Source organism: Bufo gargarizans, chromosome 6 (genome assembly GCF_014858855.1).
Source record: "Bufo gargarizans isolate SCDJY-AF-19 chromosome 6, ASM1485885v1, whole genome shotgun sequence".
NCBI lineage: Eukaryota > Metazoa > Chordata > Amphibia > Anura > Bufonidae > Bufo > Bufo gargarizans.
In genome coordinates this window covers 194,149,137-194,175,071 of record NC_058085.1, presented here as the reverse complement: position 1 = coordinate 194,175,071, position 25,935 = coordinate 194,149,137, and the positions used below count along the sequence as shown (strand labels likewise).

Here is a 25,935-nt window from a genome sequence, read left to right as displayed (position 1 = left end):
GGTAGTTTTTCTTCTTTTAAATATGCTCTCCTCCTTTACCGAGTTGATTCCCTTTATGTATTTAAAAGTTTCTATCATATCCCCTCGGTCTCTTCTTTCTTCCAAGCTATACATATTAAGGTCTTTTAACCTTTCCTGGTAAGTTTTATCCTGCAATCCATGGACCAGTTTAGTAGCTCTTCTCTGAACTCTCTCTAGAGTATCTATATCCTTCTGGAGATATGGCCTCCAGTACTGCGCACAATACTCCAAGTGAGGTCTCACCAGTGATCTGTACAGCGGCATAAGCACTTCACTCTTTCTACTGCTTATACCTCTCCCTATACATCCAAGCATTCTGCTGGCATTTCGTGCTGCTTTATTACATTGTCTTCCCACCTTTAAGTCTTCTGAAATAATTACTCCTAAATCCCTTTCCTCAGATACTGAGGTCAGGACTGTGTCAAATATTCTATATTCTGCCCTTGGGTTTTTACGCCCCAGGTGCATTATCTTGCACTTATCCACATTAAATTTCAGTTGCCAGAGTTCTGACCATTCTTCTAGTTTTCCTAAATCCTTTTCCATTTGGCGTTTCCCTCCAGGAACATCAACCCTGTTACATATCTTTGTGTCATCAGCAAAAAGACAAACCTTACCATCGAGGCCTTTTGCAATATCACTTATGAAGATATTAAACAAAATTGGTCCCAGTACAGATCCCTGTGGAATCCCACTGGTAACATGACCTTGTTTTGAATGTTCTCCATTGACTACAACCCTCTGTTGTCTGTCACTCAGCCACTGCCTAATCCACTCAACAATATGGGAGTCCATGCTCAATGACTGCAGTTTATTGATAAGTCTTCTATGTGGGACAGTGTCAAAAGCCTTACTAAAATCTAGATATGCGATGTCTACTGCACCTCCACCGTCTATTATTTTAGTCACCCAGTCAAAAAAATCTATAAGATTTGTTTGACATGATCTCCCTGAAGTAAACCCATGCTGTTTTTCATCTTGCAATCCATGGGATTTTAGATGTTCCACAATCCTATCCTTTAATAGGGTTTCCATTAATTTGCCTACTATTGATGTCAGACTCACTGGTCTATAGTTGCTCGATTCCTCCTTACTACCTTTCTTGTGAATGGGCACGACATTTGCCAATTTCCAATCTTCCGGGACGACTCCTGTTACTAATGATTGGTTAAATAAATCTGTTAACGGTTTTGCCAGCTCACCACTAAGCTCTTTTAATAATTTTGGGTGTATCTCATCAGGCCCCTGTGACTTATTTGTCTTCACTTTAGACAGCAAACTTAGAACATCTTCCTCTGTAAAGACACATGCATCAAACGATTTAATAGTCATCCTTTCTAGTGGAGGTCCTTCTCCTTCTTTTTCTTTTGTAAAAACTGAACAGAAGTATTCATTAAGGCAGTCGGCTAGCCCTTTATTCTCTTCTACATACCTTCCGTCCTTTATTTTTAATTTAGTTATTCCTTGTTTTAATTTCCTTTTTTCATTTATATATCTGAAGAATGTCTTATCCCCTTTTTTCATAGACTGAGCTAGTTTTTCTTCTGCCTGAGCTTTAGAAGTTCTTATAACTTGCTTGGCCTCTTTCTGCCTAATCTTGTAGATTTCCTTATCTTCATTGCTCTGGTTTTTTTTATAATTACAAAATGCTAGCTTTTTATTTTTAATGATTTGGGCCACTTCTGCTGAGTACCACGGTGGTCTCTTCCTTTTTTTGCTTTTACTGACAAGTCTAATGCAATTTTCTGTTGCCTTCAATAATGCACCTTTTAAGTAGTCCCATTTCTCCTGGACTCCATGTAATCCGTTCCAGTCTGATAAGGACTCATTTATGACTAATTTCATTTTTGAAAAGTCTGTTTTTCTAAAATCTAAAACTTTTGTTTTTGTGTGGTGGGACTCTTTCACAGTTCTTATATTAAACCACACTGACTGGTGATCACTAGATCCCAAGGTTTCGCCGACAATGACATCATATACCGAATCCCCATTTGTGAATATCAAATCCAAAATGGCCTCCCTCCGGGTTGGCTCCTCAACCATTTGTTGTAGGGATAACCCCAGTAGGGAATTTAGAATATCTGTACTCCTGGTAGAACTTGCTATTTTGGTTTTCCAGTTTATATCTGGAAGATTGAAATCTCCCATAATGATAACTTCTCCTTTCATTGTCATTTTAGCTATTTCTTCAACTAGAAGATCATCTAGTTCTTTAACTTGATCAGGTGGTCTATATATCACACCTACACGAGTTACTGTATGATTAGCAAACTGCAACGTAACCCAAACTGACTCTATGTTGGCCTCACCAACTTGTATTAGGTTAGATTTAATGCTATCTTTCACATACAGGGCCACTCCTCCTCCTTTCTTGCCTTCTCTGTCTCTTCTGTATAAAGAGTACCCTGGTATGGTTATGTCCCAGTAATTTCTTTCATTAAACCATGTCTCCGTAACAGCCACTAAATCTACATTCTCAGATGCCATTATTGACCCAAGTTCATTGATTTTTTTACCTAAACATGCTGCATTATCTGAATAATACAGGCATTTCTGGATGGCGTCAAACCGGGAGCGTGTCATGGCCGTACTGTAAAGTGGGGTCTTGTAGAAGATGTCCCCCCTCCAGTAATGCCTGACACTAGGTTTCTTGACTAGGCCCATGTGCAGCACAAGGCCCCAAAATGTCCTCATCTTGGCTGCACTGACCGGGGTCCAGCCACCGGGCCTAGCCAAAAAGGAGCCCGGGTGTTGAGCAACAAACTGTTGGGCGTACAGGTTTGTCTGCTCCACCATCAGATTTACAAAGTGGTCACTGAAAAAAAGCTGTGCTGTGGACCCCAGACACCCGATTTAGGGTGATGCAATAAGTAATGTTTTTTTTTTTTTTTCTTCTCACTAACTTTCCCTAAAATATCCCTGCCTTATCTAACTTGTCCCTAGCCTTTGCCTAATTACCTGGATGCTGAGGGTGCTGGGGCACAGATGGGGGTGCTGGAGTGCTGGCTCTGATGATCTTTGTGGCGATCTGACGTGCAGCACTCCTCTCTCCTCGGCTCCCGGACACAAAAGGAGGAGCAGAGGAGTGCTGCTGTAATTTGGACCTCCCGCCCCTGCAGCCGGCCAATGAGTGCGATCCTGAGAGGTGACGTCACCATCACCACTCAGGATCTAAGGATGTGATTGGTGGTGTATTATCACACCACGATCACCATCCTGTTCCAGGTTATCGGGTCCCCAGAGACCCAAATAACCCGGAAACGCAGCAAACTGCAGGTCTGAATTGACCTGTGGTTTGCTGCGATCGCCAAAATTGGGGGGGGGGGGGGGTCACAGGACCCCCAGGCGCATTTAGCCAAGGTACCTGCTTAATGATTTGAACAGGTACCGAGTTCCGATCACTGCCCGCCGGTGATCGGAACTATACATGACGTACCAGTACATCATGTGTCCTTAGGTACCGGGAAAACATGCCGAACCGGTACGTCATGTGTCTGGAACAGGTTAAAGGGGCGGCCACTGATAAAGGGGCGGCCACTGTTAAAGGGACGGTCACTGTTAAAGGGACGGTCACTGTTAAAGGGGCGGCCACTGTGAAAATCACTGTTAAAGGGAACCTGTCATGTGGATATTTGATTATAATCTAACTAATTATATACAATCATTAACTACTAAAAAGTACCTTGGATGTATTCACTTACTGGTGTGACAGAGGGTTACCTCATAATATACACACAAAGATGCTGCATGCTAATGAGTTGATTTGAGTCCGGTGTGATGTCAGTGAGTCCAGCGTATATTTAATTCAGAGATATAGCCACTTCCCTGCCCACCTGCTGCTGATTCATATGGAAAAAAACTGTCATTCAGCAGCAGGTGGGCGGGGAGAGTCAGGAGCTCATGAATATTCTTGACTCATCATTATGAGCTGGAGCTTTTCAATACAAGATGTTGGCAGATTGACTGGGTCAATTAAAGTGACCCAACATTTTGCTAATAGAATCAATCACTTATTTATGTTGCCCTTAGTTAGGACACCATAAAACTGGTAAAAGGTTCCCTTTAAAGGGGCGGCCACTGTGAAAGTCACTGTTAAACGGGCGGCCACTGCAAAAGTCACTGTTAAAGGGGCGGCCACTGCGAAAGTCACTGTTAAAGGGGCGGCCACTGTGAAAGTCACTGTTAAATGGGCGGCCACTGTGAAAGTCACTGTTAAAGGGGCGGCCATTGTGAAAGTCACTATTAAAGGGGCGGCCACTGTGAAAGTCACTGTTAAAGGGGCGGCCACTGTGAAAGTCACTGTTAAAGGGGCGGTCACTGTGAAAGTCACTGTTAAAGGGGCGGGCACTGTGAAAGTCACTGTTAAAGAGTCAATTGCTAAAGTCACTGTGAAAGTCATTGCTAAAGGGGCGGTCACTGTGAAAGTCACTATTCAAGGGGCGGTCACTGTGAAAGTCACTGTTAAAGGGGAGGTCACTGTTAAAGGGACGGTCACCGTTAAAGGAGTGGCCATTGTGAAAGTCTCTGTTATTTAATATAAAATTGCAATAAATTAATACCCGAGCAATGCCAGGTCATCAGCTAGTGAATAAATAAAATAAATAGATACATGAATAAATTAATCTAATATATAAAGCTGAGTGTATATGTGTGTATCCGCTAAAGAAATCCGTACTGTGGCATTTACAATCACAAAATTTGGCACACAGGTACATCAGGTGTCCGGGAAGGTTTTAGGCCATGTCTCGGCTCTCTAGGACGTACCATTCCGGAGATATTCCCAAAAAATGCATTTCAATAGAAGCTTGGTCACATGACCCTTATCAGCCAATAGAAGTTCACAGGTCCTCAAGACTCCACATCCACAGTTTTGCTTCAGGTTTCCATAACATCCCAGCCTTTTTTCTTCACTGCTGTAGGAGATCTTTAAAGGAAATCTGTCACCAGGATAATCGCTATTTAAGTAAAGCTATGGCCTAATAGCACTTAGTACCTTATTTCCAGATGTGCCTTTGTTGCAGCAATAGATGTTTTTATCCTCTGAAAAATCCAGTTTATTTGGTATGCAAATGAGCCAGTAAGGTGCTTAGAAGGGCATCACTCTTGCATGAAGGAGCCCAGAAACCCCTGACCGGGATTGAAAAAATGAAGGTAAAAATCAACTTCTGTCAGGTGCAGGGGTGGGAGGGAGGGTGACTTTCTCCCTGCAGCTCACACTCAGACAGTACAGTGCTGCTGTCTTAGAGTAAGCTGTTAAAAAAGACACACCCCCGATCCAGTAAAGGCGGGTCACTGTCAACGGGGTGGTATGCTGTGAAAGTCACTGTTAAAGGGGAAGGCTGCTGTAAAGTTCAAAGTTAAGGGGGTGGGCTGCTGTAGAGCTCGAATTTTAAGGGATGGGGTACTGTGGGGGGGTCAGTGTTAAGGGGTGGGGGGCTGGGGAGGTTACTGTTTTAGGGGCAGGGTGCTGTAGATGTCACTGTTATAGTGGATAGTGTTTATCTTTTAACGACACACGAACATTAAATACAATTATTAGATTAAATATTCCCGAGCGAAGCCAGATCCTTCAGCTAGTCATATAATAGAAATGAGCAAACCGATTCTAAACTAATCAAATTCATAGAAAATTTCCTAAAAATTGTTTATCAAACAAAGCTGAAATTTTTGTCATATGACTCACGCAAATTTCTCACAATGACATCCTCCATCACAGTACGGTAGTGAACATAGCAGTAAAGCCAATCAGGACAGATGATAGGCAAATCCTAAGTGCTTTAATCTCAAACAAGACAATTATGTCATTCTGAGCTTGGACGTTGATGAACCAGGACCTCCCTGCCAGACATAAAAGAAAGAAAAACTGTGAAATTCCCAACAAGCTCTGCATTGTTAGAAATTACCACATCCAGCAAATCATGGCCCTGGTGGGATCTTTAACAAACTGACACATTGTGATCCTGCGGCAAGTTAGGCTAGGGCTACACGATGACATTTGTCGCATGACGATTTGTCACAGTAATGTCGCACGGTATTTTTTGAAATGATAGTCAATGGCAGAGAAGCCCAACATGTGTCCCTCCAACAACTCCAACTCCCAGCATGCCTGAACAGCTTACAGCTATCAGCCTATAGCAGGGCATGGTGGGAGTTGTAGTTTTACAATAGCTGGAGGGCCGCAGCTTGAGCATCCCTGGTCCATGGTGTTGCACTGCGACATGCAACATGCTGCAACTGCGACATGACAGTCACACTAAAATCCAACTTGTAGTCGTGTAGTTGTACCCTATTGTCGCGTGACAAATGTAGTCATGTAGCCGTACCCTTAAGGAATTTTCTCCCATTTGAAGTTGGCGAAGAATCCTGATCCCAGTCAATATGTAGAAAGTCTGTGCAGCCCTGTGTAGCCCTTCTGGTATACACACAGAAGCTTACGGGTTTTGCGCTTGCAGATGCCGTGGTCATGTTTGACCACAGCATCTGAGGGTTTAAAAGTTTTCGATCAATGTTATTGTCGATCGCACACATTCTTCCCAGGTGTTGTTGTTTACAACAGCAGGTAAACGGCGGCTGTGGTGCCCGCAGCACTAGCAAGGAGGGCAGGCACCATATTTAAAGTCCCGCCCAGCGCCATACAGGTGCTGGTCAGGAAGGGGGTTAAGGGTTAATATCTTTTTGTGATCCTAATTATGTATGATGTCATCTTATTTAACTTAAAGAGATGTGAAATAATTTCACAGCTAGTCAATGCATGAAAAGCCTCTTTGAATTTGCATCTGACCTGGTCGTGTTCACACAGGTGCATAAACTGTTACAGTGCATTGCTTACAGTTTTCTCTTGTAATGAGCAGTGTAGAGCGCGAATATTCGAATCACGAATTTTAATCGCGAATATCGCCACTTCGTGAAGATTTAGAATATAGTGCTATATATTCGTATTCGCAAAAATTCTAGAATTTTTTTTTTTCAACAGTAACCTCCCTTCTTGCTTGTGGGCCAATGAAAAGGCTACAATGTCTTTGTCTGAGCTTAGCAACATCCCTAGCAGCCAATAGGAAAGTTGCCTACCCCTTGAACCACCCCAGCAGCCCTTGTATGCAGTATTTTGCAGATCTGAGTGTGACAGCAGTGTCATTGCTCTTCTCTCTACTTTCCTGTGTCATTACATTAGACAGTTAGTTAGTTAGTTAGTTAGTTAGTTAGCTTATATATATATATATATATATATATATATGTATATATATATATAATTCAGATAATTAGTGGGAGAAAGTCAGTGTAGGTTAGAACGATCTATAGTGTAGCTGATAGGTTCTGCTGTCCATATCAAACATAGTGCTGTGATGTCGCAAGTTCACAACAATACGTATTGCACCAATCAGTAATATGTAGTCAGACCTGCTAAAATGAGAAGTTGCACATATTGCGCAAAAATATGCGCATCATTAATTGCAATCGCAAATATATTGGAGCACTCTATCTGCAAATAAAGCTACTGTATTGTGATGTTCTGCCATGCCAACCATTTTCTCCAGTCTCAGGAAACTTCTAGCAGCTTGAAAAATTTAGCAACAATGACCCACGCCTGTATTGCGCACACAATATGCACACATTACATTGGCGATTTTTGTAATCAAGAAAATTTGCGAATATATGACGAATATTTGCCCAAATATTCTCAGTATATAGTGAATTTGAATATTGCCCCTGCCGCTCATCACTAGTTATGAGCTGTATACCATCATACAACATACATTATAAGTAGAGTTGAGCGGACACCTGGATGTTCGGGTTCGAGAAGTTCGGCCGAACTTCCCGGAAATGTTCGGGTTCGGGATCCGAACCCGATCCGAACTTCGTCCCGAACCCGAACCCCATTGAAGTCAATGGGGACCCGAACTTTCGGCACTAAAAAGGCTGTAAAACAGCCCAGGAAAGGGCTAGAGGGCTGCAAAAGGCAGCAACATGTAGGTAAATCCCCTGCAAACAAATGTGGATAGGGAAATGAATAAAAATAAAAATAAAATAAATAAAAATTAACCAATATCAATTGGAGAGAGGTCCCATAGCAGAGAATCTGGCTTCACGTCACCCACCACTGGAACAGTCCATTCTCAGATATTTAGGCCCCGGCACCCAGGCAGAGGAGAGAGGTCCCGTAACAGAGAATCTGTCTTCATGTCAGCAGAGAATCAGTCTGCATGTCATAGCAGAGAATCAGGCTTCACGTCAGCCACCACTGTAACAGTCCATTGTCATAAATTTAGGCCCCGGCACCCAGGCAGAGAAGAGAGGTCCCATAACACAGAATCTGGCTTCATGTCAGCAGATAATCAGTCTTCATATCATAGCAGAGAATCAGGCTTCACGTCACCCACCACTGTAACAGTCCATTGACATAAATTTAGGCCCCGGCACCCAGGCAGAGGAGAGAGGTCCCGTAACAGAGAATCTGGCTTCATGTCAGCAGAGAATCAGTCTGCATGTCATAGCAGAGAATCAGGCTTCACGTCAGCCACCACTGCAACAGTCCATTATCATAAATTTAGGCCCCGGCACCCAGGCAGAGGAGAGAGGTCCCATAACACAGAATCTGGCTTCATGTCAGCAGATAATCAGTCTTCATATCATAGCAGAGAATCAGGCTTCACGTCACCCACCACTGTAACAGTCCATTGTCATAAATTTAGGCCCTGGCACCCAGGCAGAGGAGAGAGGTCCCATAACACAGAATCTGGCTTCATGTCAGCAGAGAATCAGTCTGCATGTCATAGCAGAGAATCAGGCTTCACGTCAGCCACCACTGCAACAGTCCATTGTCAGATATTTAGGCCCAGCACCCAGGCAGAGGAGAGAGGTCCCATAACACAGAATCTGTCTTCATGTCAGCAGAGAATCAGTCTGCATGTCATAGCAGAGAATCAGGCTTCACGTCAGCCACCACTGCAACAGTCCATTGTCAGATATTTAGGCCCAGCACCCAGGCAGAGGAGAGAGGTCCCATAACACAGAATCTGTCTTCATGTCAGCAGATAATCAGTCTTCATATCATAGCAGAGAATCAGGCTTCACGTCACCCACCACTGTAACAGTCCATTATCATAAATTTAGGCCCCGGCACCCAGGCAGAGGAGAGAGGTCCCATAACCCAGAGTCTGGCTTCATGTCACCAGAGAATCAGTCTGCATGTCATAGCAGAGAATCAGGCTTCACGTCAGCCACCACTGCAACAGTCCATTGTCAGATATTTAGGCCCAGCACCCAGGCAGAGGAGAGAGGTCCCATAACACAGAATCTGTCTTCATGTCAGCAGAGAATCAGTCTGCATGTCATAGCAGAGAATCAGGCTTCACGTCAGCCACCACTGCAACAATCCATTGTCAGATATTTAGGCCCAGCACCCAGGCAGAGGAGAGAGGTCTCATAACACAGAATCTGTCTTCATGTCAGCAGAGAATCAGTCTGCATGTCATAGCAGAGAATCAGGCTTCACGTCAGCCACCACTGCAACAGTCCATTGTCAGATATTTAGGCCCAGCACCCAGGCAGAGGAGAGAGGTCCCATAACACAGAATCTGTCTTCATGTCAGCAGAGAATCAGTCTGCATGTCATAGCAGAGAATCAGGCTTCACGTCAGCCACCACTGCAACAGTCCATTGTCAGATATTTAGGCCCAGCACCCAGGCAGAGGAGAGAGGTCCCATAACACAGAATCTGGCTTCATGTCACCAGAGAATCAGTCTTCATGTCATAGCATAGAATCAGGCTTTACGTCAACCACCACTGTAACAGTCCATTATCATAAATTTAGGCCCCGGCACCCAGGCAGAGGAGAGAGGTCCCATAACACAGAATCTGGCTTCATGTCACCAGAGAATCAGTCTGCATGTCATAGCAGAGAATCAGGCTTCACGTCAGCCACCACTGCAACAGTCCATTGTCAGATATTTAGGCCCAGCACCCAGGCAGAGGAGAGAGGTCCCATAACACAGAATCTGTCTCAATGTCAGCAAAGAATCAGTCTGCATGTCATAGCAGAGAATCAGGCTTCACGTCAGCCACCATTGCAACAGTCCATTATCAGATATTTAGGCCCAGCACCCAGGCAGAGGAGAGAGGTCCCATAACACAGAATCTGTCTTCATTGTCAGCAGAGAATCAGTCTGCATGTCATAGCAGAGAATCAGGCTTCACGTCAGCCACCACTGCAACAGTCCATTGTCAGATATTTAGGCCCAGCACCCAGGCAGAGGAGAGAGGTCCCATAACACAGAATCTGTCTTCTTGTCAGCAGAGAATCAGTCTGCATGTCATAGCAGAGAATCAGGCTTAACGTCAGCCACCACTGCAACAGTCCATTGTCAGATATTTAGGCCCAGCACCCAGGCAGAGGAGAGAGGTCCCATAACACAGAATCTGGCTTCATGTCACCAGAGAATCAGTCTTCATGTCATAGCATAGAATCAGGCTTCACGTCACCCACCACTGTAACAGACCATTATCATAAATTTAGGCCCCGGCACCCAGGCAGAGGAGAGAGGTCCCATAACACAGAATCTGGCTTCATGTCAGCAGATAATCAGTCTGCATGTCATAGCAGAGAATCAGGCTTCACGTCAGCCACCAGTGCAACAGTCCATTGTCATATATTTTGGCCCAGCACCCAGGCAGAGGAGAGAGGTCCCGTAACAGAGAATCTATCTTCATGTCAGCAGAGAATCAGTCTGCATGTCATAGCAGAGAATCAGGCTTCACGTCACCCAACATTGGAACAGTCCATTGGCATATATTTAGGCCCCGGCACCCAGACAGAGGAGAGGTTCATTCAACTTTGGGTAGCCTCGCAATATAATGGTAAAATGAAAATAAAAATAGGATTGAATGAGGAAGTGCCCTGGAGTACAATAATATATGGTTAAGGGGAGGTAGTTAATGTCTAATCTGCACAAGGGATGGACAGGTCCTGTTGGATCCATGCCTGGTTAATTTTTATGAACGTAAGCTTGTCCACATTGGCTGTAGACAAGCGGCTGCGTTTGTCTGTAATGACGCCCCCTGCCGTGCTGAATACACGTTCAGACAAAACGCTGGCCGCCGGGCAGGCCAGCACCTCCAAGGCATAAAAGGCTAGCTCTGGCCACGTGGACAATTTAGAGACCCAGAAGTTGAATGGGGCCGAACCATCAGTCAGTACGTGGAGGGGTGTGCACACGTACTGTTCCACCATGTTAGTGAAATGTTGCCTCCTGCTAACACGTTGCGTATCAGGTGGTGGTGCAGTTAGCTGTGGCGTGTTGACAAAACTTTTCCACATCTCTGCCATGCTAACCCTGCCCTCAGAGGAGCTGGCCGTGACACAGCTGCCTTGGCGACCTCTTGCTCCTCCTCTGCCTTGGCCTTGGGCTTCCACTTGTTCCCCTGTGACATTTGGGAATGCTCTCAGTAGCGCGTCTACCAACGTGCGCTTGTACTCGCGCATCTTCCTATCACGCTCCAGTGCAGGAAGTAAGGTGGGCACATTGTCTTTGTACCGTGGATCCAGCAGGGTGGCAACCCAGTAGTCCGCACACGTTAAAATGTGGGCAACTCTGCTGTCGTTGCGCAGGCACTGCAGCATGTAGTCGCTCATGTGTGCCAGGCTGCCCAGGGGTAAGGACAAGCTGTCCTCTGTGGGAGGCGTATCGTCATCGTCCTGCCTTTCCCCCCAGCCACGCACCAGTGATGGGCCCGAGCTGCGTTGGGTGCCACCCCGCTGTGACCATGCTTCATCCTCATCCTCCTCCACCTCCTCCTCATCCTCGTCCTCCTCCTCCAGTAGTGGGCCCTGGCTGGCCACACTTGTACCTGGCCTCTGCTGTTGCAAAAAACCTCCCTCTGAGTCACTTCGAAGAGACTGGCCTGAAAGTGCTAAAAATGACCCCTCTTCCTCCTCCTCCTCCTCCTCCTGGGCCACCTCCTCTTCCATCATCGCCCTAAGTGTTTTCTCAAGGAGACATAGAAGTGGTATTGTAACGCTGATAACGGCGTCATCGCCACTGGCCATGTTGGTGGAGTACTCGAAACAGCGCAACAGGGCACACAGGTCTCGCATGGAGGCCCAGTCATTGGTGGTGAAGTGGTGCTGTTCCGCAGTGCGACTGACCCGTGCGTGCTGCAGCTGAAACTCCACTATGGCCTGCTGCTGCTCGCACAGTCTGTCCAGCATGTGCAAGGTGGAGTTCCACCTGGTGGGCACGTCGCATATGAGGCGGTGAGCGGGAAGGCCGAAGTTACGCTGTAGCGCAGACAGGCGAGCAGCGGCAGGATGTGAACGCCGGAAGCGCGAACAGACGGCCCGCACTTTATGCAGCAGCTCTGACATGTCGGGGTAGTTGTGAATGAACTTCTGCACCACCAAATTCAGCACATGCGCCAGGCAAGGGATGTGCGTCAAACCGGCTAGTCCCAGAGCTGCAACGAGATTTCGCCCATTATCGCACACCACCAGGCCGGGCTTGAGGCTCACCGGCAGCAACCACTCGTCGGTCTGTTGTTCTATACCACGCCACAACTCCTGTGCGGTGTGGGGCCTGTCCCCCAAACATATGAGTTTCAGAATGGCCTGCTGACGTTTACCCCGGGCTGTGCTGAAGTTGGTGGTGAAGGTGTGTGGCTGACTGGATGAGCAGGTGGAAGAAGAGGAGGAGGAAGCCTGAGAAGGAGGAGGTGGCAACAGGAGGCAAAGAATGTTGCCCTGCGATCCTTGGCGGCGGAAGGACGTGCGCCAAACAGCTCTCCGCCTGGGGCCCAGCTGCCACTACATTTACCCAGTGTGCAGTTAGGGAGATATAGCGTCCCTGGCCGTGCTTACTGGTCCACGTATCTGTGGTTAGGTGGACCTTGCTACAGATGGCGTTGCGCAGTGCACACTTGATTTTATCGGATACTTGGTTGTGCAGGGAAGGCACGGCTCTCTTGGAGAAGTAGTGGCGGCTGGGAACAACATACTGTGGGACAGCAAGCGACATGAGCTGTTTGAAGCTGTCTGTGTCCACCAGCCTAAATGACAGCATTTCATAGGCCAGTAGTTTAGAAATGCTGGCATTCAGGGCCAGGGATCGAGGGTGGCTAGGTGGGAATTTACGCTTTCTCTCAAATGTTTGTGAGATGGAGAGCTGAACGCTGCCGTGTGACATGGTTGAGATGCTTGGTGACGGAGGTGGTGGTGGTGTTGGTGGTACATCCCCTGTTTGCTGGGCGGCAGGTGCCAACGTTCCTCCAGAGGCGGAGGAAGAGGCCGAGGCGGCAGCAGCAGAAGAGGCCGAGGCGGCAGCAGCAGAAGAGGTAGCAGGGGGAGCCTGAGTGACTTCCTTGTTTTTAAGGTGTTTACTCCACTGCAGTTCATGCTTTGCATGCAGGTGCCTGGTCATGCAGGTTGTGCTAAGGTTCAGAACGTTAATGCCTCGCTTCAGGCTCTGATGGCACAGCGTGCAAACCACTCGGGTCTTGTCGTCAGCACATTGTTTGAAGAAGTGCCATGCCAGGGAACTCCTTGAAGCTGCCTTTGGGGTGCTCGGTCCCAGATGGCGGCGGTCAGTAGCAGGCGGAGTCTCTTGGCGGCGGGTGTTCTGCTTTTGCCCACTGCTCCCTCTTTTGCTACGCTGTTGGCTCGGTCTCACCACTGCCTCTTCCTCCGAACTGTGAAAGTCAGTGGCACGACCTTCATTCCATGTGGGGTCTAGGACCTCATCGTCCCCTGCATCGTCTTCCACCCAGTCTTGATCCCTGACCTCCTGTTCAGTCTGCACACTGCAGAAAGACGCAGCAGTTGGCACCTGTGTTTCGTCATCATCAGAGACTTGCTGAGGTGGTATTCCCATGTCCTCATCATCAGGAAACATAAGTGGTTGTGCGTCAGTGCATTCTATGTCTTCCACCGCTGGGGAAGGGCTAGGTGGATGCCCTTGGGAAACCCTGCCAGCAGAGTCTTCAAACAGCATAAGAGACTGCTGCATAACTTGAGGCTCAGACAGTTTCCCTGATATGCATGGGGGTGATGTGACAGACTGATGGGGTTGGTTTTCAGGCGCCATCTGTGCGCTTTCTGCAGAAGACTGGGTGGGAGATAATGTGAACGTGCTGGATCCACTGTCGGCCACCCAATTGACTAATGCCTGTACCTGCTCAGGCCTTACCATCCTTAGAACGGCATTGGGCCCCACCATATATCGCTGTAAATTCTGGCGGCTACTGGGACCTGAGGTAGTTGGTACACTAGGACGTGTGGATGTGGCAGAACGGCCACGTCCTCTCCCAGCACCAGAGGGTCCACTAACACCACCACGACCATGTCCACGTCCGCGTCCCTTACTAGATGTTTTCCTCATTGTTATCGTTCACCACAACAACAAAAATATTATTTGGCCCAATGTATTGAATTCAAATTCAGGCCTTTTTTTACAGACACCTAACACTATCTGGCTATCTATTTAGGTACCGTATTACACTAATACAGGCACAGCAGTAACCACCGATTTAGCTGACTATGAATTTGAGGCCTAGTATTTAGGCGCTGGGTGACAGGTATACGTTTTACGGACAGAATTAGACTGGGATATGCACAGTAGCGTGTGTGTGAAGTTATTGAGAATGACCCTATCAGCACCTTGATTCTGATATACCTTTTTAGAGATGTATTTAAAGTAGGCCTGATACAGCAGAAACCACTAAATTAGGAAATTGCTAAATTGGGAATTGTATTTCAACCCAGAACAAAAACTGTGCTTTGACGGACACTAAATAACTTGCCCAGCCACAACAGTACAGCAGTAACGACAGATTTAGCAGGATATAAATTTGAGGCCTAGTATTTAGGCGCTGGGTGACAGGTATAGGTTTACTGACAGAATTAGACTTGGAAATGCACAGTAGCGTGTGTGTGAAGTTATTCAGAATGACCCTATGTGCACCTTGAATATTATATACCCTTTTAGGGATGTATTTAAAGTAGGCCTGATACAGCAGAAACCACTAAATTAGGAAATTGCTAAATTGGGAATTATATTTCAACCCAGGACAAAAACTGTGCTTTGACGGACACTAAATAACTTGCCCAGCCACAGCAGTACAGCAGTAACGACAGATTTAGCAGGATATAAATTTGAGGCCTAGTATTTAGGCGCTGGGTGACAGGTATACGTTTTACGGACAGAATTAGACTGGGATATGCACAGTAGCGTGTGTGTGAAGTTATTGAGAATGACCCTATCAGCACCTTGATTCTGATATACCCTTTTAGGGATGTATTTAAAGTAGGCCTGATACAGCAGAAACCACTAAATTAGGAAATTGCTAAATTGGGAATTGTATTTCAACCCAGAACATAAACTGTGCTTGGACGGACACTAAATAACTTGCCCAGCCACAGCAATAACCACAGATTTAGCAGGATATAAATTTGAGGCCTAGTATTTAGGCGCTGGGTGACAGGTATACGTTTTACGGACAGAATTAGACTAAGAAATGCACAGTAGCGGGTGTGTGAAGTTATTCTGAATGACCCTATGTGCACCTTGAATATTATATACCCTTTTAGGGATAGATTTCAAATAGCTCTGATACAGCAGAAACCACTAAAATCTGAAATTGCTAAATTGGGAATTGTATATCAACCCAGAACAAAAAATGTGCTTTGACGGACACTAAATAACTTGACCAGCCACAACAGTACAGCAGTAACGACAGATTTAGCTGGATATAAATTTGAGGCCTAGTATTTAGGCGTTGGGTGACAGGTATAGGTTTACTGACAGAATTAGACTGGGATATGGCCAAAAAATAACCACACTATTGATGGTTAAATGCACTTGGTGTGACAGCTTGACCAACCACACTTCTGAGGGTTAAATGCACTTGGTGACAGGCGCAGCTTGCCCCTGATGTAGTATATGGCCAAAAAATAAACAGACTATTGCTGGTTAAATGCACTTGGTGTGACAGCTTCACCCTGATGTAGGATTTAGCCAAAAAACAACCACACCATTGAGGGTTAAATGCACTTGGTGACAGCTTGCCCCTGATGTAATATATGGCCAAAAAATAACCAGACTATTGTTGGTTAAATGCACTTGGTGTGACAGCTTCACACTGATGTAGGAATTAGCCAAAAAACAACCACACCATTAAGGGTTAAATGCACTTGGTCGCAGCTTGTGCTGGCACACCACAAGACACAAAATGGCCGCCGATCACCCCAGAAAAAAGTGACTGACAAACGGTCTGGGCAGCCTAAAAACAGTGAGGAAATGAGTATCAGCAGCTCAATGATCCACAGCTGCAGATCGATCAATTAATCAAGTCCTTTGGAGGAGTTAATCTGCCTAATCTCGCCCTACTGTCGCAGCCGCAACCTCTCCCTATGCTGATCAGAGCAGAGTGACGGGCGGCGCTATGTGACTCCAGCTTAAATAGAGGCTGGGTCACATGGTGCTCTGGCCAATCACAGCCATGCCAATAGTAGGCATGGCTGTGATGGCCTCTTGGGGCAAGTAGTATGACGCTTGTTGATTGGCTGCTTTGCAGCCTTTCAAAAAGCGCCAAGAAAGCGACGAACACCGAACCCGAACCCGGACTTTTACGAAAATGTCCGGGTTCGGGTCCGTGTCACGGACACCCCAAAATTCGGTACGAACCCGAACTATACAGTTCGGGTTCGCTCATCCCTAATTATAAGAGGTTTACTCTAAGGATTTCTACAAAGAGACCTCACAACATTATTAGGGTGCATGCACCAAGAGATTATTTGGCACCAGGTGGAAGTGAGTTTCCGCACAGAGCGGTACTATGACAGCACTGATATTGTATGGGCACCGAAGCTATGCCCACAGGGACATGTTAAGTGGTTTATTTATATGTTATTATTGGCAAACATATTGTGTTGAAATTAAAGTATACATGAAGTACTAAACTTATTCAATGTCTCTTCCTTTACAGCATTGCTTACAAATATACAAAACAAATTATCTTCTCTTGAAGCCCAGGTGAATCAATTGCAGCTCATTACATCAGCAAGGACTAAAGGTTTGTCCAGTTATAATGCATACTTCTGTCATATTAACAATCAGCTTCAGTATTCAAATTATAGAAATGTTTAAGAGAAACTTCATAGACAGTATGAAATAGTTGCCATTGCTGCTACTGTAGGTAGCGGTCCATTATAAAGGGGTTTCCCAAGAACTACACTACTCACTAAAAGTTAGGGATAAGGCTCCATTCACACATCCGTGGTGTGTTGCGGACCAGCAAATTGCGGATCCGCAACACACCCGGCCGGCACCCCCTATAGAAATGCCTATTCTTGTATGCAGCTGCGGACAAGAATAGGACATGTTCTATCTTTTGCGGAGCTGAGGACCGGAAGATCGGGGCCGCGCTCCACAAATGCGGATGCGGACAGCACACTGTGTGCTGTCCGCATCCATTGCGTTCCCATAGAGAATGGATGGGTCCACACCCGTTCCGCAAAATTGCGGAACGGATGCGGACCCATTTTCGGACGTGTGAATGGAGCCTTATTGGCTTGTGGGTGAAATTTCAGGATGAACCTAAGATGCACTCTAACCTTTACAGGTGAACTTCTCTAAACTTTTAAATGCACATATCCAACTGTTCAATGTTTCAGTACTTTTTGTACAAGGGTAGCTGCTCTCTAACAAGCAGCTTAATGGAAAATTTCACAAGTGTTTGATCCATGAATAGTCTAATAAATTTCCTGGCTGAATTCAAATTTCTATTTAAATAGTCCTCCTCATCATGCTGTTCACATTTTGACATCATGAGACTAAGACAACACCTAACATTTGATCAACAGTACCTCACCAGTGCGAGGCTTCAAGCAGGATGTTCTCAGATGCAAGTGACTACTGAGCTTAGAGTGTCACAGAGTGTCATTAGCAAGTTGCAAAAGAGATACAGAGTATTGGGTTCGAAGGGTTCAGCCGAACTTCATTTCAAAGTTCCATTTGGGTTCCGAACTTGACCCAGAACAACTAACCCTATTTAAGTCAATGGGGACCCGAACTTTGGGCCACTAAAATGGCTGTAAAAAAATCATAGAAAGGGCTAGATGGCTGCAAAAGGCTCCAAAGTGGGCGTAAGAGCATTACAGTTGCACTGCAAACAAATGTGGATAGGGAAATCACTTAAAATAACATACATACAAATTAAAATGGCAATCTTGATCCAAGAGGCAAAGGTCCAATTGGAGAAGGAAGTTGAGGAGGCTGTGGGTGTGAAGGTGTAGGTCGAAGAGGCTGAGGAAGAAGCCAACACTCAGTTTTTTTTTAAATGTGTCTGTCAATTCTGTGTGTGACCTTTAGCTAATTTTGAGGGCGTGGTCAGTATACTTCTCTACTCTGCCAAAATAAGATGTAATAATCTTGAGCCAGATGCTGGAGGTCCAAGTGGAGGAGGAGGCGGATGTGGAAATGTAGGTGGAAGAGACAGAGGCGGGGGAGGAAGCAAACACTGTTTCTGTTTTCCATGTGTCCATCAATTCTGTGTCAGGTTGCTAAGGGCCACGGCGTGACAGTTTGGTTCTTGTATGTCCTGAGTTAAAACTGGGTAAAAATGTTTGCCTCAGTTATAGATCTCATACTGCAGACTATACATTAAAATAATTTTTCTCCAACTACAGTAAGAAAGATGCCAAAGGAGTGTTCTACATTTTAAAAAATTGCAGGAGTGTCAGACACACTCCACAAAATAATTTCCTCTCCCACAATAGTTAGACGGGTGTTCCTAATTTAAAGAAAATTCATAAATTTTATTGACACACTCCACAGCAGAATTTCCTCATTTTTATTTTTTTTTAAATTTTTTTTATTCAGGACTTTCACGGACACAATCCGCAGAAGAATTTCCTTTCCCACATTAGGTGGGTGGATGCAAAATGGGTTGTCTTATTACAATTCTTATATATATTTTTAGGAGATGGCAAAGAGAATGCGCAAAGTACTCTGCAATATAAAAATGTCTGGGTGTGGTATACTTCTCTGCCAATATGACATAATGATATTGAGGCTAAAAGCGGAGGTCCCAGTGGGGGAGGAGGCAGACGTTGGGGTTGCATATGTAGGAGGCAGACGTGGCAGTGCAGACAGAGGAGACAGACCTGGTGGTGCAGGCGAATGTGGAGGTGCAGACAGAGGAGGCAGACGTGGTGGTTCAGGCAGAGGCGGACACCACCTTTTTTTTTTTGGAGGCCATGGTCCCAGTGGAGGAGGAGGCGGACGTGGCGATGCAGGTGGAAGAGGCGGACACGGGGGTGCTGGCGGACATGGCAGTGCAGGTTGAAGAGGTCGGAGGCCTTTCTTTCTTTTCTTTGGTTTTTGGAGGCCCCAAAACATTGGGAAATAGCAAAGAGAACTCACAAACTGCGCTGGAGTACAACAATGGCTTGGTGCGCCCCGGTATACTTCTCTACTTTGCCAATATAAGAAATAATAATCTTGAGTCTGGAGGCGGAGGTCCAAGCGGAGGAGGAGGCGGATGGGGCGGTGTAGATGGAGGAGACTGACGTGGTGGTGTAGGTGGACGTGGCAGTGCAGATGGAGGAGGCAGATATGGCGGTGAAGGTGTAACATCAAGAGGAGGACACCACATTTTTTTTGTATGCTCCAAAACATTGGGAAATAGCAAAGAGAACGCACAAACTGCACTACAATACAACAGTGGCCAGGTGCACCTGGTATACTTCTCTACTCTGCCAATAAAAGACAATCTTGAGCCTGGAAGCGAAGGTCCCAGTGAAGTAGGAGGCAGACAAGGTGGTGCAGGCGGAAGAGGTCACAAAACGTATTTATTTATTTTTTTTGTATTTATTTAACATTTTTCGTATATGTTTGTTTTTTGGTTTGTGGAGGAACAAACTGTGCTGGAATATAAAAATGGCTGGGTTCAATCGGTATACCTCTCTTCCTGGCCAAGGTAGGGACAATTCCTGTGGTATCCATGCCTGGTTAATTTTAATGAACGTGAGCTTGTCCACATTGGCTGTGGGCAGGCGGATGTGCCTGTCCATTATCAACCCCCCCCCTGCCATGCTAAACACACGTTCAGACAATATACTTGCCACCAGCACCTCCAAGGCGTAAAGGGCAAGTTAAGGCCATGTGCCCAATTTGGAGACCGAGAAGTTAAATGGGGCAGACACATCAGTTAGTACATGCAGACATGTGGACTCGTAATGTACCACCATGTTGTTAAAAATGCTGCTTCCTAAGACAGTCCATATCACATGAGAGTGCTGTATATTGTGGCATGCAAACAAAGTTTTTTCACATTTTGGCCATACTAACCCTCCCTTCTGAGGTGCAGACGGTGCCCCTGTTGCATTGTCGACTTCCTCCTTCTCCCCTTTCTCAGCTTCGTGCTTCCACTGAGCCCCTGCTGTCTGGTGGGGACACCATCAGTAACGCCTCTACCAGCGTTCGCTTGTACTCACGCTCCAGTGATGGAAATAACGATAGCACGTTGTTCTTGTAGTGGGGATCCAGCAGGGTGGCCACCCAGTAATCAGCACCGGTTAGAATGTTGTGGACAACTCGGCGGTCGTTGCAGCAAGTAGTTGCTCATATGTGCCAGGCTGCCCAGAAGCAGCGACAAGCTGTACTCGGTGGGAGGTGTATCATCTGTGTCCTCTGTATCCCTCAGCCTTGCTGCAGTGATGCCTGTGAGCTGATTCGGGTGCCATCCTGCTGTGAACGGGGATCCTCCTCATCATCCTCCTCATCGTCCAAAACTGTGCCCTGGCTGGACAGGTGGGTATCTGGCCACTGTTTGTGCAGGAACCCGCCCTCTGAGCCACCTTTGCACAACTGGCCTGATAACTGTAGGAATGATCCCTGTTCCTCCTTTGTCACATCCTCATCCATCAGCGCCTGAAGCATTTTTTTCAAGAAGATAGTAGTGGGATAGTGAGGTTGATGACGGCATCATCATCACTGGCCATCTTGGCGGAGTACTCGAAGCAGAGCAACGTGGCACACAAGTCTCGCATGGAGGCCCACTGGTTGGTGGTGAAATGGTGCTGTTTCGCAGAGAGACTCACCCGTGCGCGCTGCAGCTGAAACTCTGCTTGCACAGTCTCTCCAGCATGTTCAAGATGGAGTTACACCTTGTGGGTACATTGCATATGAGGCGGTAAGCGGGAAGGCAGAAGTTATGCTGCAACGCAGACAGACAGACATGCAGCAGCAGGGTGATAACACTGAAAGCGCACACAGAATGCCCTCACTTTTTGAAGCAGCTCTGACATATCGGGGGAATTCTTCAGGAACCTCTGCACCACCAAGTTCAGCATATGCACAGGCATGGGATGTGCGTCAAACGGGCTAGGCCCAGAGGTGCTACAAAATTTTGCCCATTGATGCACATTACCAAGCTGGGCTTGAGGCTCAGTGTCACCAACGACTCATCGGTCTGTTGTTCCATGCCCGACCACAGCTCCTGCAAGGTGTGAGGTTTTTCTCCCAAACATATAAGTTTCAAAACAGCCTGCTGTAGTTTCCTCCTGGCTGTGCTGAAGTTGGTGGTGCAGGTGTTGCACTGAAGTGATGAAGAGGCGGTAGAGGAGAAACCGGAGGAAGGAGCGGAGGAGGAGGCAGCAACACGAGGCACCGAGAAACATCTAGCAATCCTTGGTGGTAGGGATGAGCGAACCCGAACTGTATAGTTCGGGTTCGTACCGAATTTTGGGGTGTCCGTGACACGGACCCGAACCCGGACATTTTCGTAAAAGTCTGGGTTCGAGTTCGGTGTTCGTCGCTTTCTTGGCGCTTTTTGAAAGGCTGCAAAGCAGCCAATCAACAAGCGTCATACTACTTGCCCCAAGAGGCCGTCACAGCCATGCCTACTATTGACATGGCTGTGATTGGCCAGAGCACCATGTGACCCAGCCTCTATTTAAGCTGGAATCACATAGCGCCGCCCGTCACTCTGCTCTAATCAGCATAGGGAGAGGTTGCAGCTGCGACGTTAGGGCGAGATTAGGCAGTGATTAACTCCTCCAAAAGACTTCATTCAGAGATCGATCTGCAGCTGTGGATGATTGTAACTGCTGCTATTGAATTGCTCACTGTTTTTAGGCTGCCCAGAGCGTTTTTTAGTCACTTTTTTCTGGGGTGATCGGCGGCCATTTTCTGTCTTGTGGTGCGCCAGCACAAGCTGCCACCAAGTGCATTTAACCCTCAATAGTGTGGTTGTTTTTTGGCTAAATCCTACATCAGGGTCAAGCTGTCACACCAAGTGCATTTAACCATCAATAGTCTGGTTATTTTGTGGCCATATACTACATCAGGGGCAAGCTGTCATCAAGTGCATTTAACCCTCAATGGTGTGGTTGTTTTTTGGCTAAATCCTACCTCAGGGTAAAGCTGTCACCAAGTGCATTTAACCCTCAATGGTGTGGTTGTTTTTTGCTAAATCCTACATCAGGGTCAAGCTGTCACACCAAGTGCATTTAACCATCAATAGTCTGGTTATTTTTGGCCATATACTACATCAGGGTCAAGCTGTCACCAAGTGCATTTAACCCTCAATGGTGTGGTTGTTTTTTGGCTAAATCCTACATCAGGGTCAAGCTGTCACTAAGTGCATTTAACCCTCAATGGTGTGGTTGTTTTTTGGCTAAATCCTACATCAGGGTCAAGCTGTCACACCAAGTGCATTTAACCATCAATAGTCTGGTTATTTTTTGGCCATATACTACATCAGGGGTAAGCTGAGCCTGTCACCAAGTGCATTTAACCCTCAATAGTGTGGTTGGTCAAGCTGTCACACCAAGTGCATTTAACCATCAATAGTGTGGTTATTTTTTGGCCATATCCCAGTCTAATTCTGTCAGTAAACCTATACCTGTCACCCAGCGCCTAAATACTAGGCCTCAAATTTATATTCAGCTAAATCTGTCGTTACTGCTGTGGCTGGTCAAGTTATTTAGTGTCCGTCAAAGCACAGTTTTTGTTCTGGGTTGAAATACAATTCCCAATTTAGCAATTTCCTAATTTAGTGGTTTCTGCTGTATCAGAGCTATTTTAAATCTATCCCTAAAAGGGTATATAAGATTCAAGGTGCACATAGGGTCATTCTGAATAACTTCACACACACGCTACTGTGCATTTCCAAGTCTAATTCTGTCAGTAAACCTATACCTGTCACCCAGCGCCTAAATACTAGGCCTCAAATTTATATTCAGCTAAATCTGTTGTTACTGCTGTGGCTGGTCAAGTTATTTAGTGTCCGTCAAAGCACAGTTTTTGTTCTGGGTTGAAATACAATTCCCAATTTAGCAATTTCCTAATTTAGTCGTTTCTGCTGTATCAGAGCTATTTTAAATCTATCCCTAAAAGGTTATATAAGATTCAAGGTGCACATAGGGTCATTCTGAATAACTTCACACACACGTTACTGTGCATTTCCAAGTCTAATTCTGTCAGTAAACCTATACCTGTCACCCAGCGCCTAAATACTAGGCCTCAGATTTATATCCAGCTAAATCTGTCGTTACTGCTGTGGCTGGTCAAGCTATTTAGTGTCCGTCAAAGCACAGTTTTTGTTCTGGGTTGAAATACAATTCCCAATTTAGCAATTTCCTAATTTAGTGGTTTCTGCTGTATCAGAGATATTTTAAATCTATCCCTAAAAGGGTATATAAGATTCAAGGTGCACATAGGGTCATTCTGAATAACTTCACACACACGCTACTGTGCAATTCTGTCAGTAAACCTATACCTGTCACCCAGCGCCTAAATAATAGGCCTCAAATTTATATTCAGCTAAATCTGTCGTTACTGCTGTGCCTGTATTAGTGTAATACGGTACCTAAATAGATAGCCAGATAGTGTTAGGTGTCTGTAAAAAAAGGCCTGAATTTGAATTCAATACATTGGGCCAAATAATATTTTTCTTATTGTGGTGAACGGTAACAATGAGGAAAACATCTAGTAAGGGACGCGGACACGGACATGGTCGTGATGGTGTTAGTGGACCCTCTGGTGCTGGGATAGGACGTGGCCGTTCTGCCACAGCCACACGTCCTAGTGTACCAACTACCTCAGGTCCCAGTAGCCGCCATAATTTACAGCGATATTTGGTGGTGCCCAATGCCGTTCTAAGGATGGTAAGGCCTGAGCAGGTACAGGCATTAGTCAATTGGGTGGCCGACAGTGGATCCAGCACGTTCACATTATCTCCCACCCAGTCTTCTGCAGAAAGCGCACAGATGGCGCCTGAAAACCAAGCCCATCAGTCTGTCACATCACCCCCATGCATACCAGGGAAACTGTCTGAGCCTCAAGTTATGCAGCAGTCTCTTATGCTGTTTGAAGACTTCGCTGGCAGGGTTTCCCAAGGGCATCCACCCAGCCCTTCCCCAGCGGTGGAAGACATAGAATGCACTGACGCACAACCACTTATGTTTCCTGATGATGAGGACATGGGAATACCACCTCAGCATGTCTCTGATGATGACGAAACACAGGTGCCAACTGCTGCGTCTTTCTGCAGTGTGCAGACTGAACAGGAGGTCAGGGATCAAGACTGGGTGGAAGACGATGCAGGGGACGATGAGGTCCTAGACCCCACATGGAATGAAGGTCGTGCCACTGACTTTCACAGTTCGGAGGAAGAGGCAGTGGTGAGACCGAGCCAACAGCGTAGCAAAAGAGGGAGCAGTGGGCAAAAGCAGAACACCCGCCGCCAAGAGACTCCGCCTGCTACTGACCGCCGCCATCTGGGACCGAGCACCCCAAAGGCAGCTTCAAGGAGTTCCCTGGCATGGCACTTCTTCAAACAATGTGCTGACGACAAGACCCGAGTGGTTTGCACGCTGTGCCATCAGAGCCTGAAGCGAGGCATTAACGTTCTGAACCTTAGCACAACCTGCATGACCAGGCACCTGCATGCAAAGCATGAACTGCAGTGGAGTAAACACCTTAAAACCAAGGAAGTCACTCAGGCTCCCCCTGCTACCTCTTCTGCTGCTGCCGCCTCGGCCTCTCTGCTGCTCGCCTCTTCCTCCGCCTCTGGAGTAACGTTGGCACCTGCCGCCCAGCAAACAGGGGATGTACCACCAACACCACCACCACCTCCGTCACCAAGCATCTCAACCATGTCACACGGCAGCGTGCAGCTCTCCATCTCACAAACATTTGAGAGAAAGCGTAAATTCCCACCTAGCCACCCTCGATCCCTGGCCCTGAATGCCAGCATTTCTAAACTACTGGCCTATGAAATGCTGTCATTTAGGCTGGTGGACACAGATAGCTTCAAACAGCTCATGTCGCTTGCTGTCCCACAGTATGTTGTTCCTAGCCGGCACTACTTCTCCAAGAGAGCCGTGCCTTCCCTGCACAACCAAGTATCCGATAAAATCAAGTGTGCACTGCGCAACGCCATCTGTGGCAAGGTCCACCTAACCACAGATACGTGGACCAGTAAGCACGGCCAGGGACGCTATATCTCCCTAACCGCACACTGGATAAATGTAGTGGCAGCTGGGCCCCAGGCGGAGAGCTGTTTGGCGCACGTCCTTCCGCCGCCAAGGATCGCAGGGCAACATTCTTTGCCTCCTGTTGCCACCTCCTCCTACTCAGCTTCCTCCTCCTCTTCTTCCACCTGCTCATCCAGTCAGCCACACACCTTCACCACCAACTTCAGCACAGCCCGGGGTAAACGTCAGCAGGCCATTCTGAAACTCATATGTTTGGGGGACAGGCCCCACACCGCACAGGAGTTGTGGCGGGGTATAGAACAACAGACCGACGAGTGGTTGCTGCCGGTGAGCCTCAAGCCCGGCCTGGTGGTGTGCGATAATGGGCGAAATCTCGTTGCAGCTCTGGGACTAGCCGGTTTGACGCACATCCCTTGCTTGGCGC

General features: G+C 46.6%; 1 protein-coding gene across 1 annotated transcript in view; it reads left to right on the top strand.

Moving 5' to 3' along the window:
* The window catches only part of LOC122942326 (collectin-46-like), a 217,797-nt gene that overhangs the window by 133,517 nt on the left and 58,345 nt on the right, over positions 1 to 25,935 (top strand). The window contains exon 6 of the mRNA XM_044299885.1: positions 16,994 to 17,080. Coding sequence (XP_044155820.1) covers positions 16,994 to 17,080 — 87 coding nt within the window. The remainder of the gene's footprint in view (positions 1 to 16,993; positions 17,081 to 25,935) is intronic.